General features: G+C 38.4%; 8 protein-coding genes and 1 pseudogene across 9 annotated transcripts; 3 read left to right on the top strand and 6 right to left on the bottom strand.

Annotated features, from left to right (window-relative positions):
* Nucleotides 1-67: 67 nt before the first annotated feature.
* FDP41_013361 (uncharacterized protein) lies at nt 68-1,975 on the bottom strand (the record flags this gene model as incomplete). Its single annotated transcript, XM_044703983.1, has 1 exon — nt 68-1,975. The coding sequence occupies one exon, from the start codon at nt 1,973-1,975 to the stop codon at nt 68-70; it is 1,908 nt and encodes a 635-aa protein (XP_044564860.1).
* An 89-nt stretch (nt 1,976-2,064) lies between these two features.
* On the bottom strand, nt 2,065-3,291 carry FDP41_013360 (uncharacterized protein; the record flags this gene model as incomplete). Its single annotated transcript, XM_044703982.1, has 4 exons — nt 2,065-2,262; nt 2,327-2,560; nt 2,634-2,849; nt 3,088-3,291. The coding sequence occupies 4 exons, from the start codon at nt 3,289-3,291 to the stop codon at nt 2,065-2,067; spliced, it is 852 nt and encodes a 283-aa protein (XP_044564859.1).
* A 728-nt stretch (nt 3,292-4,019) lies between these two features.
* FDP41_013359 (uncharacterized protein) lies at nt 4,020-5,633 on the bottom strand (the record flags this gene model as incomplete). The annotated part of the gene is made up of 1 exon (XM_044703980.1): nt 4,020-5,633. The coding sequence occupies one exon, from the start codon at nt 5,631-5,633 to the stop codon at nt 4,020-4,022; it is 1,614 nt and encodes a 537-aa protein (XP_044564858.1).
* A 584-nt stretch (nt 5,634-6,217) lies between these two features.
* On the top strand, nt 6,218-7,962 carry FDP41_013358 (uncharacterized protein; the record flags this gene model as incomplete). Its single annotated transcript, XM_044703979.1, has 5 exons — nt 6,218-6,397; nt 6,485-6,609; nt 6,665-6,795; nt 6,900-7,241; nt 7,379-7,962. The coding sequence occupies 5 exons, from the start codon at nt 6,218-6,220 to the stop codon at nt 7,960-7,962; spliced, it is 1,362 nt and encodes a 453-aa protein (XP_044564857.1).
* Nucleotides 7,963-8,066: 104 nt separating this feature from the next.
* Nucleotides 8,067-8,483, bottom strand: FDP41_013357 (uncharacterized protein; the record flags this gene model as incomplete). The annotated part of the gene is made up of 1 exon (XM_044703978.1): nt 8,067-8,483. The coding sequence occupies one exon, from the start codon at nt 8,481-8,483 to the stop codon at nt 8,067-8,069; it is 417 nt and encodes a 138-aa protein (XP_044564856.1).
* Nucleotides 8,484-8,615: 132 nt separating this feature from the next.
* On the bottom strand, nt 8,616-9,023 carry FDP41_013356 (uncharacterized protein; the record flags this gene model as incomplete). The annotated part of the gene is made up of 1 exon (XM_044703977.1): nt 8,616-9,023. The coding sequence occupies one exon, from the start codon at nt 9,021-9,023 to the stop codon at nt 8,616-8,618; it is 408 nt and encodes a 135-aa protein (XP_044564855.1).
* A 675-nt stretch (nt 9,024-9,698) lies between these two features.
* Nucleotides 9,699-12,623, top strand: FDP41_013355 (uncharacterized protein; the record flags this gene model as incomplete). The annotated part of the gene is made up of 4 exons (XM_044703976.1): nt 9,699-10,395; nt 10,524-10,676; nt 10,776-12,103; nt 12,213-12,623. 4 exons carry the CDS (start codon nt 9,699-9,701, stop codon nt 12,621-12,623), a joined length of 2,589 nt encoding a protein of 862 aa, XP_044564854.1.
* A 202-nt stretch (nt 12,624-12,825) lies between these two features.
* Nucleotides 12,826-13,218, bottom strand: FDP41_013354 (uncharacterized protein; the record flags this gene model as incomplete). The annotated part of the gene is made up of 1 exon (XM_044703975.1): nt 12,826-13,218. The coding sequence occupies one exon, from the start codon at nt 13,216-13,218 to the stop codon at nt 12,826-12,828; it is 393 nt and encodes a 130-aa protein (XP_044564853.1).
* A 584-nt stretch (nt 13,219-13,802) lies between these two features.
* Nucleotides 13,803-16,345, top strand: FDP41_013353 (annotated as a pseudogene). Its single transcript has one exon — nt 13,803-15,967. A coding segment is annotated over exon 1 (2,165 nt).

Raw genomic sequence — 16,345 nt, 5'->3', positions numbered from 1 at the left:
AGATGCTATGAGATTCACAGCTCGCATTTCCGTGTTTTGAAATGTTTTGTTTAAATTCAACACATTGTTAATTATCTTCTTCATCGGAGGAGAAAACAGGATGATCTCCAGTGTCTACAAATGATAAATTTTCGAGTGAAGACATGAATTGGCTTCCTTCGATTCCACTCATCTCAATTCCACTCAGCTCGATGCCACTATTTTGAATTGGTTGTTGTTGAGTTGGTTGTGATTGAGGTTTGTTAAACATGTCGCTTGACATTTGAGAGCCATCATTGATACTACTCAATAAGGTATTGTTTGAAAATTCAAGTGAACCTCCAGAGCTGTTGGTCTTATCAGAGAGTTGTCGGGAAGTATTTCCTTCTGAGGATCCTTTAGTTGCAAGAGCACTGTCATCCTCTTCAAATCTTGATGGAACAAATGATTCAGATAAAAAGGAAGATTTGTCCATGAAGGAAGTTCCAGACACTTCTGCAATTTTTGTGACCACTTTCTTGACCAATCGAAGTTGATTGATGACTTCATTAATGACCTTTTTGGATTGAATATTTCTTTGAGAGACTTGTAAATAGTTGAAATCATCGAGATCGACCCAATCTCCACGTTGTCCAATTGTTGGTTCGGAATTATCTGTTTTTGCATCTGCATTTTCTGAGGAAAGGAAAAGTTGTAATACATTCTTTTGATCGTTGGATGTTGAAAGTGCTTGAGAACTTCTCTTTCGTTGTGAGTATTCTTGTGTAATTTTGTCTTGTAGCTCAGCAATTGAATTCACATTGCTAACTCTAAATTTACGCTTTCTTCCACCAAATTCACACACAATTGCAAAATATTCCTCAATAGATGCATCTTTAGCAAGCTTTGAATTCAATTTCAACTTGTTCAATTTCTTTTGTTGAATTTTCTGTTTCACTTTACGAATGAGATTGAGACCCAAAAAGGAGGTGATCGAATCTCTTATTTTCTTGGATGAATGATTTGAAAAAGTGTCCACTAAATATTCGACATATTCCTGTCGATCGTAGGCCTCAGTCATGTACAAGGAACTCAAAAGATTTGATAACTTTTTCGAACCATTTGTTTCTTTTGTATCCAATGAACTCACTTGACTGTTGAATGAGCTTTGTACACTCTTTTGTTGATCGAATACAAATTCTTCACGTTCATTCAATCTCATTGTACCAAACAAATCACATAAATTATCCAAAAAACAAACCACCATCAAACGATCCTTCTCTGTACATTTGATACATGCCACAATAAACATGAATAAACGATCCTTCATCAAGTCCAACATCAAATCAAAGGTCTCCAAATTACACTCAAAATACTTGGCCTTTTCTTGTCGATCTTCAAGAGCTCCTTGATACCAACCTGTCAAATTTTGTGCAATGGAAACTGCCAATCCTACAGCATTAGGAGTATCATAGATAGTGGACATGACTAAATGATCATTTGTTGATGCTGCCAAATCATGATTTGAACCTTCATTCAAAAGCGATGAAGAAGGACTCACCAACAACAAATCAAAGATAACATCCGGAAAATAAAACAACATTCGATCTACAGAATAAGACAACAAGGTATACATGATATGAAAAGTACTCAATCTTCCGTCCATCATACTCGCTTGATTTTTCGGAATACATAAATTTTCTTTCATGATCGACCACAACGAAGAAGAAGGTAAATAACCGGAATGTCTTGGATCACCTCCAAACAATAAATAGACCAAATCTAAATTATTCATCACGATGGAATTGAGAAAAATCATTTTCTGATAGAAACTGATTTTGGGATCTCGTAACTTGTAGCTCACACTCAATAAAGTGCTATCCAATCGTGAGAAGGGAATTTTTCCGGGTTGGCATGGAATGAGAGGATCTACAGTTGCCATATCGACCTGGGGGAGTTGAAGCACGACCTCGCTCATGAGTGTGCTGAGTTCTGTATCGTACTGTGTGTAGTCCATTTTTTTGTGTAAGTGGAATATCAAGCAACAAATCGCCACAAGAGTGAATTTATTTTTCGATTTGAACTATTTTGAAAATGGGTGAAGGTTTAATGCAAAACACCAAAAGTCAAAAGCATCATCATGATAACTGCGATCAAAAGAGAAGTCAACATTCCAACTTGATTCAATTTTATAGCACTCGACTGTAGAATATTATTGGTGATAAAACTTCCATAATTAAATGGATCTCCAAAAGCCTTTGAATCACAACCTGGACACTGGTTCGCATTTTGTTTGACCCATGTCTAGAAATGTTGTGAACATGTCGAAAAAAATTTCATTCATGAATATCCTTAACTTTTCACTTACCTTCAAATCAATGGCGTCCCCTAACATGATATGTGCCTTCTTTTCTAAAATATAAGTAAAGCATTCAGAGTAACCTGATGGAAGTCCAATAAGTTTGGCGAGTGGAAAATTGTTTTTGGCATAAGTGGCATAAAAACTTCCACCGTAAGTGACAATGGTGATATTAGGGTTGTTGATGTCTTCTGGCTTGGAAATGGTAACATTGTTTTGATCTAAGGCAGAACGCAAGTAGCCCTGTGTTGAGGAAATGTGTGTTTGACAAGTGACAGAGAAGAGGATCAGCAAGAGTAGCTATCAAAATACTTACTGGAGACGAGGTTCCGTAAGGACAATTGAAATGCACTTGTGGCAAGCGATTTGCGTCCAAGTTTGTGGAGGCAATGGCAACGTCACAATCTCCAGTATCCACAATTCCTTTCATTGTGGCAAAATATCCTAATTTGGAAGTGTTGACCTTGGTGAACTGGTAAGGAATGGTAAGTTTGTAATGTGTGTTGATAATTCTCATCAAGACATTTCCTGCCTGTGGTGTGTGTTGGACAGAGTTTGTTGTGAGAGGCGTAATGCGTTGTGAAATGTTGTTAAAGTTTCCATTTTGGTACATTCGAGTCAAAACCATTCAAACCACAACACGCAAGATCATCACCGGTTGATAATCGATAATATTATTCGAACACAGACATCACCATTATATTCATTAATCATTCATTCACCAATAAATATTATTACTTGATGTCATTTCCACGTTTTAACCAACTTACCAATTCATGAACTTGCGGCCAGTTCAACAACGCATCCACTTCATAACACAACACCAACTTGGAATTCATTCCTCTTGGCAAAATCAAATTGTTTGGCCATGAAGGAATTGCATTTCCAGAATTCGGTAATTTGGCACAGGTTGGCACTGGGAAGAAAACTCCCAATTGTGCCATTCCCGAAATAAATTCAGAATCAGAGAGCATTTCATTGATTCCAGCATCGACAGCATTTGCAAATTCTGATGGAATGTAATAAGTGGTGACGTTACTTGTGGAGGAATTGGTCGATTGAGCTTGGACGAGGATGTCGTTGCGAAGAGAGATGAAATTGAGAGAGAAAAATTATCATTGTGGAAAGAGTCAACAGACACCACTTGAAGGATGACAATGGTGTAGATTTTGGAAGGATGATATGGTGCATGTTATCTGGATATCGAGAGGATTTTTTGTGATGGGAACTGAGGCAAGTTAGGATTGCAACAATTTAGGATTCAAAAATGCCAACCGTCAAAATTTTGGAGTTTGAGTGCCCAAGAAAATGCCAATGAATGAAAGAAGGACCACTAATTTGTTGTGGATTGAGAGAAGTCTTGGGTTGTTTCTTTCCATTTCCATGAACTTGTTAAAGAAACAACCTCTCTTAATATCCCTTTTGTACTAATAAGGAAATGACATGTGTCTAATTCGTCCTTTTTACCGTAACCAATTTGTGAAATATTCTCCATTCAAAATTCGTCGGAATTCATTAAAAAAACGTTAAATTGTTCGGTTAATTATAATGTGAATCAAACAAATGAACATGATGGAGTGTTTCGAGTTCGATCACTGGTTCCGTTTGAGTGTGGCCGCAAGCGTTTTAGTAAGGACGAGCGTTGTCATGCTTGCATCCAAGAATTGATCTTTTAATTGATAGGTAGAGTAACTTCCTCTGTTCAAAGAAATCTTTGGTGATTCAATCCTCTCACTTTTGCTGAAATGTTTGGATTTTTACCAATTCTGCAATATTGTAAAGATTTTTTCCACTGCTCACAATTCATCACAGCTTGCATGCCCTCATCACCAATATCAGTACCAAATAAATTCAAATCTCTCAAGTGTGACAATTGCTCGTTTGAAAAGTTGACCAACTTTTTCACACCTGTGTCTCCTATTGAATTTTGACTCAAATCCAAAAATTGTAGCTTGGCATAAATTTGAAAAGGACGTTTTTTGGGATGAGCGAGGAATTCAATTCCTCTCTCTGAGATGTCATTTCCTCTCAATGAGAGGTCAGTTACATTCTGAATGCAATGACCACTCATGAGTTTTTCTAATCCATCATCTCCTATTTTACAAAAGTTCAAATCAAGCTCGGTTAAATTTTGTAAACTAGTTCCTGGTTGTGAAAGATATTGAGCTCCTTCTTGATTAATATTATTGGCTGAAATTGATAAAGATCGTAAACTGCGCAAGTAAACGCTGGTTGAAAGAAGTTTGGCACCTTCTGTGGTAAACTTGCAAAGCCCAAGATTCAATTCTGTTAAATTCTGTAAATTTTCACTTGATGTCAAGCTTTGTATTCCTGCATCACCAATCATGTTCATTCCCAATTTTAAACATGTCAGATTTTTCATGTTTGGATTCTCAGCAATGACCTTCACTGCTTCCTTACTTATTTCGTTACTATCTAGTGCCAATTTTTTTAAAGAGTAAGACATGCCTAAAGATCTAAAGCCTCGTTCCATCAAAATTTTCACCCCCTCATCATTAATGGCATTATGACTAAGGTACAAAGTCTCAAGATGTGAAAAAGAAAATCCACTGCTCACAAAGACCTCAATGTGATTTTCACTCAACTTGTTTGAAAATAAATCCAAATGTTTGAGGTGATTCCAAAGACTTGGATAGGTATGAAAAAGAGCTCGAATATGGTTCACTCCAAGTTCATCGCTGCAGGAGAAGTGAACGATTTTTTGAGGGGTTGTGTTGTTGGGATTGGCGCCTCCGGTGGAACCTTCTTCAAAAGTCAAGGGCCTCCTGGAACTTAAATTGTTCACCAAACATTTGAAATGATTGGCAGTGAGCACCCTGTTCGTACTTAGAAACAGTTCCGTCACATTGGTATTGTAAAAAGTGGAAGGTTTTAAATAGTTTGAGAATAGAGCCTTCTTGTATTGATTAAAATGGTCATAGCCAAGTTTGAGGGATAATGGCACACGAGTGACACATTCATACCATTGTTTACAAACGAGCTTACATTTGGAGAGCAAGAATTTATAGTCATCTCTCAGAAATTGAAAAACGATGAAGAGAACATCAGAATCGAAGATGAATTGACAGGATGATGTTGTTGGATGATTGGATGACCTCATATGTTTCAGCCATGACTTGTCTGCATGAACAATTGAAATTTCCTTCTCCGATGATGATGAATTGATTTCTTCCGAAAAGTTTGGATCACTGGTGGACTCAGTGGTTTCCTCCACTAGGGACGAAAGTGGTGATGAGGAGTGGTCTTTTTGCTGCTTTCGAAAGACCTTTTGAAACCAACGATTCCATCTTCCCATTTTTCTTTTTTATATAAAAAACTTCTTTTCGTTATTTGGCAAGTGATTGGCAATTGTGTGTTTTTAGGCTGTTCGAAAGATTAATGGTCCGAAGAGCACCCCACCGAATAATTTCAGTGATGAAAATCTTCAGCTCTGAGTGATTGCTTTCGTCAATGACAACAGATTCAACATTCCGGATGTAATATTATACAATAATCATTGCACAGAGTTGAAATATTTACGATATTTTTCATCATCAACGAATTATTATTATATAATATTGAAAAAGATACGGAATGATGCTTCAATTCTAGAAGAAGAAGAACAACAACAACAACATGTAAAATATTTGAGAAAAGAAGAAGACCTCTCTCGGAGTTGAAAGTCACCGTTCGTTTCTCATTACGAGCCTTCAAAAATAAGACATTAGGATTCGTTTCATTCCTATCGGACGTATGTTCGAAATTTCAGAATTAAAAAAATTAAAAAATTGTTGTTGGTGGTGGCAAACAAAGATCATGACGACCATAACTGCTCTTAGAAGGTTAGGATCCTGTATGATGAGAGCCATTGTTCTTGTGGTGGTGGTAATGACGATCGTAATGAAAGTTGAAGGCTTGTCGTTGGCATCACTCAAGAATCAATTTCCAAAACTCTCCAACACAAGTGGGTACTTTTGGCAAATTACAGATCCGCATCTTGATTCCGAATATGTGGTGGGAAGTGTTGCGAATTGTGGACAGTTGGTGTGTTGCAGAAAGAATTCTCCAAGAACGAATGGTGTAAGTCATCAATGTGTGTTGTTCTGATCATGTGGAAGAACATTATGCATTTTCAAATGAATGAATAATGAATGAATGGAAACACAGACAGTTCAATATGCAGAAAGATTTGGAACGTATGCACCGTGTGACGTTCCTTTGGAGACATTTGTGAGTGCGTTGGAATTTATCAAGAATTTTCCAGTAGAGGGTGATTTTGTTTTTTATGGAGGGTAGGTAATCATGATGTGATGGATGTTAAAATTTAGAGTTAATTTGTGACGATAGAGACAATTTGGTTCATGATGATTGGAATTATTCAAAAGAATATAATTTGAATTATGCCATTCTTGTTGCAAATGCATTGAGAGTGACTTTGCAAGGATCGAGATATCAAAATCGAGTCATTCCTGCAATCGGTAGGTAATTGTGACGCATTGGTAGGAGTCATCAATCTTTATTTGTTGAAACTTTGCTTCAATTTTATCATAATGTTTGCCTTTTCATTCACTCAACAAAAAAGGAAATCATGACTTGGCACCTATTAATATGTATCCTCTTGATCCCAAAATGAATGAATGGTATTTACATCCTGTTGGTGACGCTTTCCAGTTTTCTTTTAGTAGTTTCCCAGACGGAGATGCAGCTCTTGCTTCTTTTAAAACTTCTGGATATTTTACACTCCTTATTGAACCAGGATTCAGAGCTGTTGTGTTAAATACTCAATTCCAAAACCCACTTAATTTCTGGCTCTTATCCACTCCAGATAGAGACCCAGGAAAACAATTAGCATGGCTCGATCAAGTTTTAGGAAAGGCACAACAAGCTAATGAGAAGGTTGTCATTTTGGGACATATCCCACCAGGTGAGTTCTATTATAGATAGAGATGTGATGTTGAATTGACGTTGAATATGATTTGTATTATTATTTGGTCATTTGAATTATTATTTTTCATGTTTAAACATCTATTCCATTATGAACAAAATTCATACCCCGTTTAGGAATTGATACTGGAGATTTTATGGAAGAATCTACAGGAAATTACAATGATGACTTTAGCAATCTCGTGGCCAAATACAGCTCCATCCTTGTTGGTCAATTTTATGGTCACACTCACAATGATCATTTTAAGTTATTCCAAGACCCAAAAACAAATGCACCAACAGGTGTGGCCTGGGTAACACCTGCCATTACTCAGTGGTTATATCACAATCCTGCATTCCGTCTTATTCAATACAACAAGAAAACACTTGAACTTGAGAATTTGTACACATTCACAGCCAATTTGACAGATGCTAAAGATAAATTAACATGGACATTGGAATATGATGCTTTGACAGGTTATGGAATTCCAGATCTTTCACCACAGACAATGACTGGTTTGTTGTACAACAAATTAAATGCTGTGGAATCGTATTGGAATAAGTTTGCTTTGAGATTCACAGGTGGTTATCCTTATCATGGCTTGTGTTCATTCCATGAAGAATGTAAAACAAAAAGAATATGCGCAATGGGAAATATGCAATATTCTGGTTATGACAAGTGCATCAAAGCAGCTGGTAGTAATTCTAAAAGAGGTGTCTAATTAAATCCCAAATAATCTTCACAAAATGGTAACACAGAAGTCACCTTTTTTTATTTTGAAATATTTACATTTTCATCCTGCAGCATGTCTTACTTGATTACAAATTACTTGATGGCCTCAATACAAACTAGTCCTGTGTAATCCATATATTTGCCAAAATCTTTCAAATCGGTTCTTTGAAGATTTCCAATCATTTCCATTCGATGAAATTTCACAGTGTGAAAACCTGCTTTCTTCAATGCCTTTTCATACGTTTCAGGAGTGAAATATTGATTGAAAAACTTGATCACATAATCCTCATGTCTATTGTCTTCATTCATATTCAAATCAATGGAAATCTCAAACCGATCTCCATCCTTCAAGACAAACCTCCCTTCTTTTTCTGCTGTTGGAAATCTCGATCTAAAGCTTCCAAATGATTTTTGTTTTTCACAAACAATGGTTTCATTATTGAATGGATCTGAATTTAATGTGACAAAAGAACCTCCTGGTTTCAGAACTCGAGAAATTTGTTCACACATTCTCTCCAATTCTTCCACATTCGACGAGTAATGCAGAAGGAAACAAGCACTCACCAAATCAAAACAAGGAGTGCATGAAACGCAATTGCTAATATTTGAAGGTTCATTGTTTTCGATGTTTAGATTGGAGATCTATTGAGATATCTGTTCATTCTTATCCAATTCCAAAACATCTCCCACAATGAAATGAATGGGTAATTGAGAGATATTTTCCTTTAGCATTCGTTGTTGTTTGCTTTGATTTGCAATATTGATCATTTCAGGTGAAATGTCCACAGCAAGAATCATTTCGAGTCGTGATTGAAATCGATTCCATAATGAAAATGTATCTTTTCCCGATCCACATGCAAGATTCAGTAACTTGATCTTGGGAAAGGTCGAAGTACTGGAGAGTCGTTGTAAGGAATTTTCAAAAAGCTTCAAAAACGTTGGAGCTTTGATGTACTTGTAACTTGGGTGAAACTGAACGAGATCGTATTTGGAGGAAATTTTGTCGTAGATTTCTTTTGTTTCTTGACTCGTGTTGCTTTGAGAGGCCATTCGATTTCCCGAACGTGTTAGGGTGTGGATGGTTTTTTTTGTCGGTTGAAATTTTGAAATACAATTTGGTGGCATGAACTACAATACACGGTTATGCACCAAAAGGCGATCCTTTTTTGTCAACCAGCGTGATAGGTTGCTTATTGATGTCCAAACCATGGACTGACAACTGATGATGCTGCAACAGGGGATCTTGAATGGATGGTCGAGAGAACCTTGCACAATTTATATATTTGAACTCATTTGGATGAATCTTGACGGTAGTCTTGTCCTCACTGTTACGACGGATTCTGTCAATCGATTGTTTGATGAAACTCTCAAGCGCAGTTGAATGACTCAAAGAATTGCATGAATGTAAATAAAGTGAAAATGTCTTAATGGTTAAACAAAGACAACAATCAAGCACACAGAATAAACCCAAGAACTCAATGAAAATCCATGCTAGCCAGTCACTGATAAGAGTTATTATTCAGACTCGATTGATTTTAAAAATGGTGAAAAAAACGAACAAGGTTCATTCATCTATTTTTTGGCAATGATCGGAAACCAAATTTGCTGAATTTGTCAATCCAAAAGAGAGTTCCTTTCAAAAAACAAAGAGGTGGCCCATCTCGTCTCACGAAAGGCTGCGCATCAATTTCTCACACTTGAAATTAATTGACCCACACGAACAAAATGATGAAACTCACCCGATCACGCGATTCATCGGTCGTTGAAGACTCTGCTTTCCTTCATGGACCTTTTGAACTCGCCTCTCATCTTCAACAACAACAACAACCCATTCTCAAACCTCACGTCATTAGACTACGAAAACATATTGAAAAAGCAAACAAGGATCATCAAAAGTATTCTCAAACCAATCCGAATGAGCCTTCTCAGTCTTCTTCCTCATCGGTTCAAATCTATAAGAGTCTCCGATTTAAAACGCTCACTGTATTAGTATTATTATTTATTTTGTTGATGGCCTTGTGCTTGGCGACATTGTTGACAGCTTTCAATTTGTCGTTTTTGAAAGTGGAGAATGCAATGGCAATGGAATCTGCTAGAAGATCAACTCGAGCGTTCTTTGATGACTTTTACTACTTGACATCGAGAGTGTTTGAATATGCTGCATTTGGAGATACCATTAATGTCGTGTTGAACACTTCCCAAAATGCGTCCTATGCTGCACAAGCCTATTTGGATTATTATTTACATTGTCAATATCAGTTATCAACGAAGGTTAATTTTGCTCTGATTTATTATTTGAATGGGACTTTGTTGAAGGGCCTTGGATGTTTTCGAGGGATCAAATTGGATAAAATTCCACAAGAATTGTTGAGTCTGGACACACAGGTAGGAAGACAATTAAGAAGGAATATTGAAAATCCAGGTATGTGAAATTGGATTGTTTGAAGAATGTATGATCTGGTTATTTGAAAAAATTCAACCCTTTGTTACAAATTTCAATGTGACTGTCATAATCGTATGGTCGTGAACTCCAAAATGATGCCTTGATAGCTGTGAGAAATGTTGGATATTTCTCTCCCTCTGAAAAATTACTTGACCTCGTGACAAATCCAGACACGAGTGCGATACTTGCAAAGAATTTTTCCATTACCTCATCTAATGATGTTTCAAACGTGTTAATGTTGAGTGCAATGCCTATTCAAGGTTCGTAAAACCAAATTGTTTTGTTTTTTGAATTCTGGATTGAATGAATTGACAAATGTCACATTCGCCCAAAACCTTTCCTCAAAACAAACCCCTCAGATACGGATTATAAAAAAAGCTATGGACTCCTCGTTTTTGGAAGATATGAACTAATTGACTATGTTTATGACATGTCAGACCGAACACAATTATGCATTACCATGTACAATTTAGACATAATCAAAGATAGGCAAACATTCGCAGCATCTGTCGCTAATGATTTTTCTAATTTCACAGAATCAACATTTTATGGTAAAGATGAAACCACACTTTCCAATTTTATTGCAAAAAGTACAAAGAACTGGCAACCAACATTCATTAATGGAATTAATTCACAAAGTAATTGGGGAAATAATTCAGGTCAATTTGTTCAACAGCTTTCTATTCCATCCGATTTTGATGACATGATTCCAATTGTAAAAGATCGCCAATGTGCCGATTCTGATAGTATTACTGGAGAACGAATGGCCGTTTTTCAACTTTACAACGATCTCACTGGAAAGAATAATCTTGTGATACGAACCGATTTTCCAAGAGATATTTATACACTTGGTATTACTTCATTCGTGATCACATGGGCTGTCATGACCTTTATGATTATTTTACTGTCAGTGTCAGTCATTATTTTCTTGGAATTTTTCGTTATTCGACGAGTGCTTCGCTTGACCAACTCGGTGAGATCTATCACCAACAACAACGACATTAAGCAACGAGTTCCACACAGTGGTTCAGACGAATTGGGAATGCTCTCTGACGACGTAAATGATATGCTTACTGCTCTCGATAATTCGCAATCCGCTCTCACAGATGATAATTTACTCATGCAACGATTATTAGAGAAAACTTCACTTTCTGAGCAACAATCACGTGTGATTATGAATGGCATTGACGATTTTATTATTGTTGTTAATTGTAAGAATGGATCGATCATTTCTTACAATACAATTTTCGAGTCCAAGATTTTGAAAAAGAATTCAACAAATATAGTGGATTATTTTGTAACAGAGTCACGTCGATCAGTATCAACAGATACCCTCAACATTTATGACTCATCTGAAACAAGTGTCACTACAAATTTCAATTCTACTAAGGTTGAATATTTTCTCTCCAAATTAGACCAACTCACAGAATCTAAAACAAGATGGGAAATTCATCTGAAATCTTCGCTTAATATAGAAATACCAGTTTCTGTTTCGGCCAGCCATGTAAACATGATGCTTGAAGAGGGTAAAATTAGCGATGTTTTTGTGATTGTTGCAAGAAATTTGAGTGAACAACAAGAGTTGAGACAAGCTGTCAAACATCACCAACAACAAATGCAGCAATTCAAGCAAAACTTGGAATTTGAACGAGTCATGTTCCATCCAGTACTAAAAGAAAAGTTTAAGGTAGGTGAGGTTGCTAAATTGATGGTGAAACATTTTTGAAATATATATATATTTATGTTTACAAAATGATATTCAAATACTTGATGTCATGCCATCATCATCCTTCAAGGCCTTTTGCGAAAAAGAATGTTCAGAAGAGAACTTTTCATTCCTTGAAGATGTTACTGCCTACAAGGCCATCAAAAGAACGGCTGACAGATCCAAAAAGCAATCTGAAATTATTCAGAAATATCTTCTTGACACTTCACCCACTCCCATCAATATTTCTCAAAAAGTTAAAGAGACAGAGGTGACTAAAATTTCGAATGGTTACGCACAAATTGATTTGTTCGACAATCTTGAGCGAGTGGTAAAAGCCATGATGTTCAAAGATACCTTTATGCGATTTTCCTTACAGAGTGATATTGCATTAGTGGACTCATCTTCTGCATCAGCTGATTCAGGTACAACCTTGAGTGTCCTGTCGTCGTCGACCGTAAGTGACGTCTCGACGATTGGGTTCCCTGTTCTGCAAATTTAAGAATGTCGTGAAAATTCTTGAAACCAATAAATTTCAAGAATGTTATCTATCACTCGATGTGTGTGAAATGATAATAAATCTCCAATTTATTTTTTCTTCAAAATATGATGAAGACAGATTGTTTGCTTCTTATAAAATTTCCTATTAAAATCTACAGTGATGATGATTGACGATGATATATTTGATAGTGAATTTGAGAAATCTACTTCTTCAATACAACTCTTTTATATTCTTCCAAATCAGCACTCTTTCCGACCTTGTAGGAATGATAGTATCTATCAAAGAGTGATTTGCAAGCTGGTTGAAGTATTGGAAGTTGCTTCGAACAAACAACATTGATCAATTCCTCTCTATTCTTAAAATCATCAGCGGAGAGTTTTTTGACCGAATCTTGAATATCACTATCGACCTCTCTCAACAAATCAAATGCGTTTTTACCTGCAACCACACGTTCCGATTTTTTAGATGATGCGGAACTATTTCCAGCAAACGACAAGGTGATTGCTGCTGCTGTGAGTAAAAATGTCGTTCTGGACAGAGGGTTGTCCTGAAATTTGAGTCGAGACAGAAAGAAACGAATGTTGTTGGCCTCCATGTTTAAATATTTTTTCACAAATTCAAAAATATTTTTCAGTTCCAAAAATGGCGATGACGAAAGGCTTTTTGAATCAAAGTTCAAGTAAGAATGAATCTCAAGGCTCTTCAACAACCAATCTGTTTATTATGTCATGTTGTTCACAATAGGGTGCACCGTTGCTGAATTTCTTGAATTTCCCTGTTGACTTGGAAGCCAGATGTATCAGCTGAGTATTGCGTTGAATCATTCTATTGTTTCTCTCTGTGAAAAAACGGCTCAGGATCATCAGCGATGATTTAATCATCATTATTTAAAATTCGGAATTTGATCCACTTCATCTCTACATGATCAATCAATAGTATTCAACATCGAGTGTATGTGATGAAGTATCATCAAGATTAATTGAATTTGAATTGAAAATTTTTGAATGTCTCCTTTTTGATGTAGTGATCATGGAGTGAATTTGACCACATTATTGTTGTTGTTCTTGTCTAAAACTATTACTCTCCTTGTTTTTGTGGTTTAATTCAATAATATTTTGTTGAGTTTTTCAATTTGAAAATTTCTCAAAGATGTCCATATTAACTTGGTTGAGCGCCAGCATGATATTCAGGGTTTGGGTTTGGGTTTGGGTTTGGGTTTGGGTTTGGGTTTGGGTTTGGGTTTGGGTTTGGGTTTGGGTTTGGGGTTTTGGGTTTGGGTTTTTGGTGGTTGGGTTTTTGGTGGTTGGGTTTGGGTTTGGGGTTTTGGGTTTGGGTTTGGGTTTGGGTTTGGGTTTGGGTTTGGGTTTGGGTTTGGGTTTGGGTTTGGGTTTGGGTTTGGGTTTGGGTTTGGGTTTGGGTTTGGGTTTGGGTTTGGGTTTGGGTTTGGGTTTGGGTTTGGGTTTGGGTTTGGGTTTGGGTTTGGGTTTGGGTTTGGGTTTGGGTTTGGGTTTGGGTTTGGGTTTGGGTTTGGGTTTGGGTTTGGGTTTGGGTTTGGGTTTGGGTTTGGGTTTGGGTTTGGGTTTGGGTTTGGGTTTGGGTTTGGGTTTGGGTTTGGGTTTGGGTTTGGGTTTGGGTTTGGGTTTGGGTTTGGGTTTGGGTTTGGGTTTGGGTTTGGGTTTGGGTTTGGGTTTGGGTTTGGGTTTGGGTTTGGGTTTGGGTTTGGGTTTGGGTTTGGGTTTGGGTTTGGGTTTGGGTTTGGGTTTGGGTTTGGGTTTGGGTTTGGGTTTGGGTTTGGGTTTGGGTTTGGGTTTGGGTTTGGGTTTGGGTTTGGGTTTGGGTTTGGGTTTGGGTTTGGGTTTGGGTTTGGGTTTGGGTTTGGGTTTGGGTTTGGGTTTGGGTTTGGGTTTGGGTTTGGGTTTGGGTTTGGGTTTGGGTTTGGGTTTGGGTTTGGGTTTGGGTTTGGGTTTGGGTTTGGGTTTGGGTTTGGGTTTGGGTTTGGGTTTGGGTTTGGGTTTGGGTTTGGGTTTGGGTTTGGGTTTGGGTTTGGGTTTGGGTTTGGGTTTGGGTTTGGGTTTGGGTTTGGGTTTGGGTTTGGGTTTGGGTTTGGGTTTGGGTTTGGGTTTGGGTTTGGGTTTGGGTTTGGGTTTGGGTTTGGGTTTGGGTTTGGGTTTGGGTTTGGGTTTGGGTTTGGGTTTGGGTTTGGGTTTGGGTTTGGGTTTGGGTTTGGGTTTGGGTTTGGGTTTGGGTTTGGGTTTGGGTTTGGGTTTGGGTTTGGGTTTGGGTTTGGGTTTGGGTTTGGGTTTGGGTTTGGGTTTGGGTTTGGGTTTGGGTTTGGGTTTGGGTTTGGGTTTGGGTTTGGGTTTGGGTTTGGGTTTGGGTTTGGGTTTGGGTTTGGGTTTGGGTTTGGGTTTGGGTTTGGGTTTGGGTTTGGGTTTGGGTTTGGGTTTGGGTTTGGGTTTGGGTTTGGGTTTGGGTTTGGGTTTGGGTTTGGGTTTGGGTTTGGGTTTGGGTTTGGGTTTGGGTTTGGGTTTGGGTTTGGGTTTGGGTTTGGGTTTGGGTTTGGGTTTGGGTTTGGGTTTGGGTTTGGGTTTGGGTTTGGGTTTGGGTTTGGGTTTGGGTTTGGGTTTGGGTTTGGGTTTGGGTTTGGGTTTGGGTTTGGGTTTGGGTTTGGGTTTGGGTTTGGGTTTGGGTTTGGGTTTGGGTTTGGGTTTGGGTTTGGGTTTGGGTTTGGGTTTGGGTTTGGGTTTGGGTTTGGGTTTGGGTTTGGGTTTGGGTTTGGGTTTGGGTTTGGGTTTGGGTTTGGGTTTGGGTTTGGGTTTGGGTTTGGGTTTGGGTTTGGGTTTGGGTTTGGGTTTGGGTTTGGGTTTGGGTTTGGGTTTGGGTTTGGGTTTGGGTTTGGGTTTGGGTTTGGGTTTGGGTTTGGGTTTGGGTTTGGGTTTGGGTTTGGGTTTGGGTTTGGGTTTGGGTTTGGGTTTGGGTTTGGGTTTGGGTTTGGGTTTGGGTTTGGGTTTGGGTTTGGGTTTGGGTTTGGGTTTGGGTTTGGGTTTGGGTTTGGGTTTGGGTTTGGGTTTGGGTTTGGGTTTGGGTTTGGGTTTGGGTTTGGGTTTGGGTTTGGGTTTGGGTTTGGGTTTGGGTTTGGGTTTGGGTTTGGGTTTGGGTTTGGGTTTGGGTTTGGGTTTGGGTTTGGGTTTGGGTTTGGGTTTGGGTTTGGGTTTGGGTTTGGGTTTGGGTTTGGGTTTGGGTTTGGGTTTGGGTTTGGGTTTGGGTTTGGGTTTGGGTTTGGGTTTGGGTTTGGGTTTGGGTTTGGGTTTGGGTTTGGGTTTGGGTTTGGGTTTGGGTTTTGGGTTTGGGTTTGGGTTTGGGTTTGGGTTTGGGTTTGGGTTTGGGTTTGGGTTTGGGTTTGGGTTTGGGTTTGGGTTTGGGTTTGGGTTTGGGTTTGGGTTTGGGTTTGGGTTTGGGTTTGGGTTTGGGTTTGGGTTTGGGTTTGGGTTTGGGTTTGGGTTTGGGTTTGGGTTTGGGTTTGGGTTTGGGTTTGGGTTTGGGTTTGGGTTTGGGTTTGGGTTTGGGTTTGGGTTTGGGTTTGGGTTTGGGTTTGGGTTTGGGTTTGGGTTTGGAGTTTGGGTTTGGGTTTGGGTTGGAGTTTTGGGTTTGGGTTTGGGTTTGGGTTTGGGTTTGGGTTTGGGTTGGGTTTGGGTTTGGGTTTGGGTTTGGGTTTGGGTTTG

This window comes from Naegleria fowleri (assembly GCF_008403515.1).
Source record: "Naegleria fowleri strain ATCC 30894 chromosome Unknown tig19, whole genome shotgun sequence".
Classification (NCBI taxonomy): domain Eukaryota; phylum Heterolobosea; class Eutetramitea; order Acrasida; family Naegleriidae; genus Naegleria; species Naegleria fowleri.
Note: the sequence above shows the minus strand (reverse complement) of the source record. Positions and strands in the feature narration are given on the sequence as shown.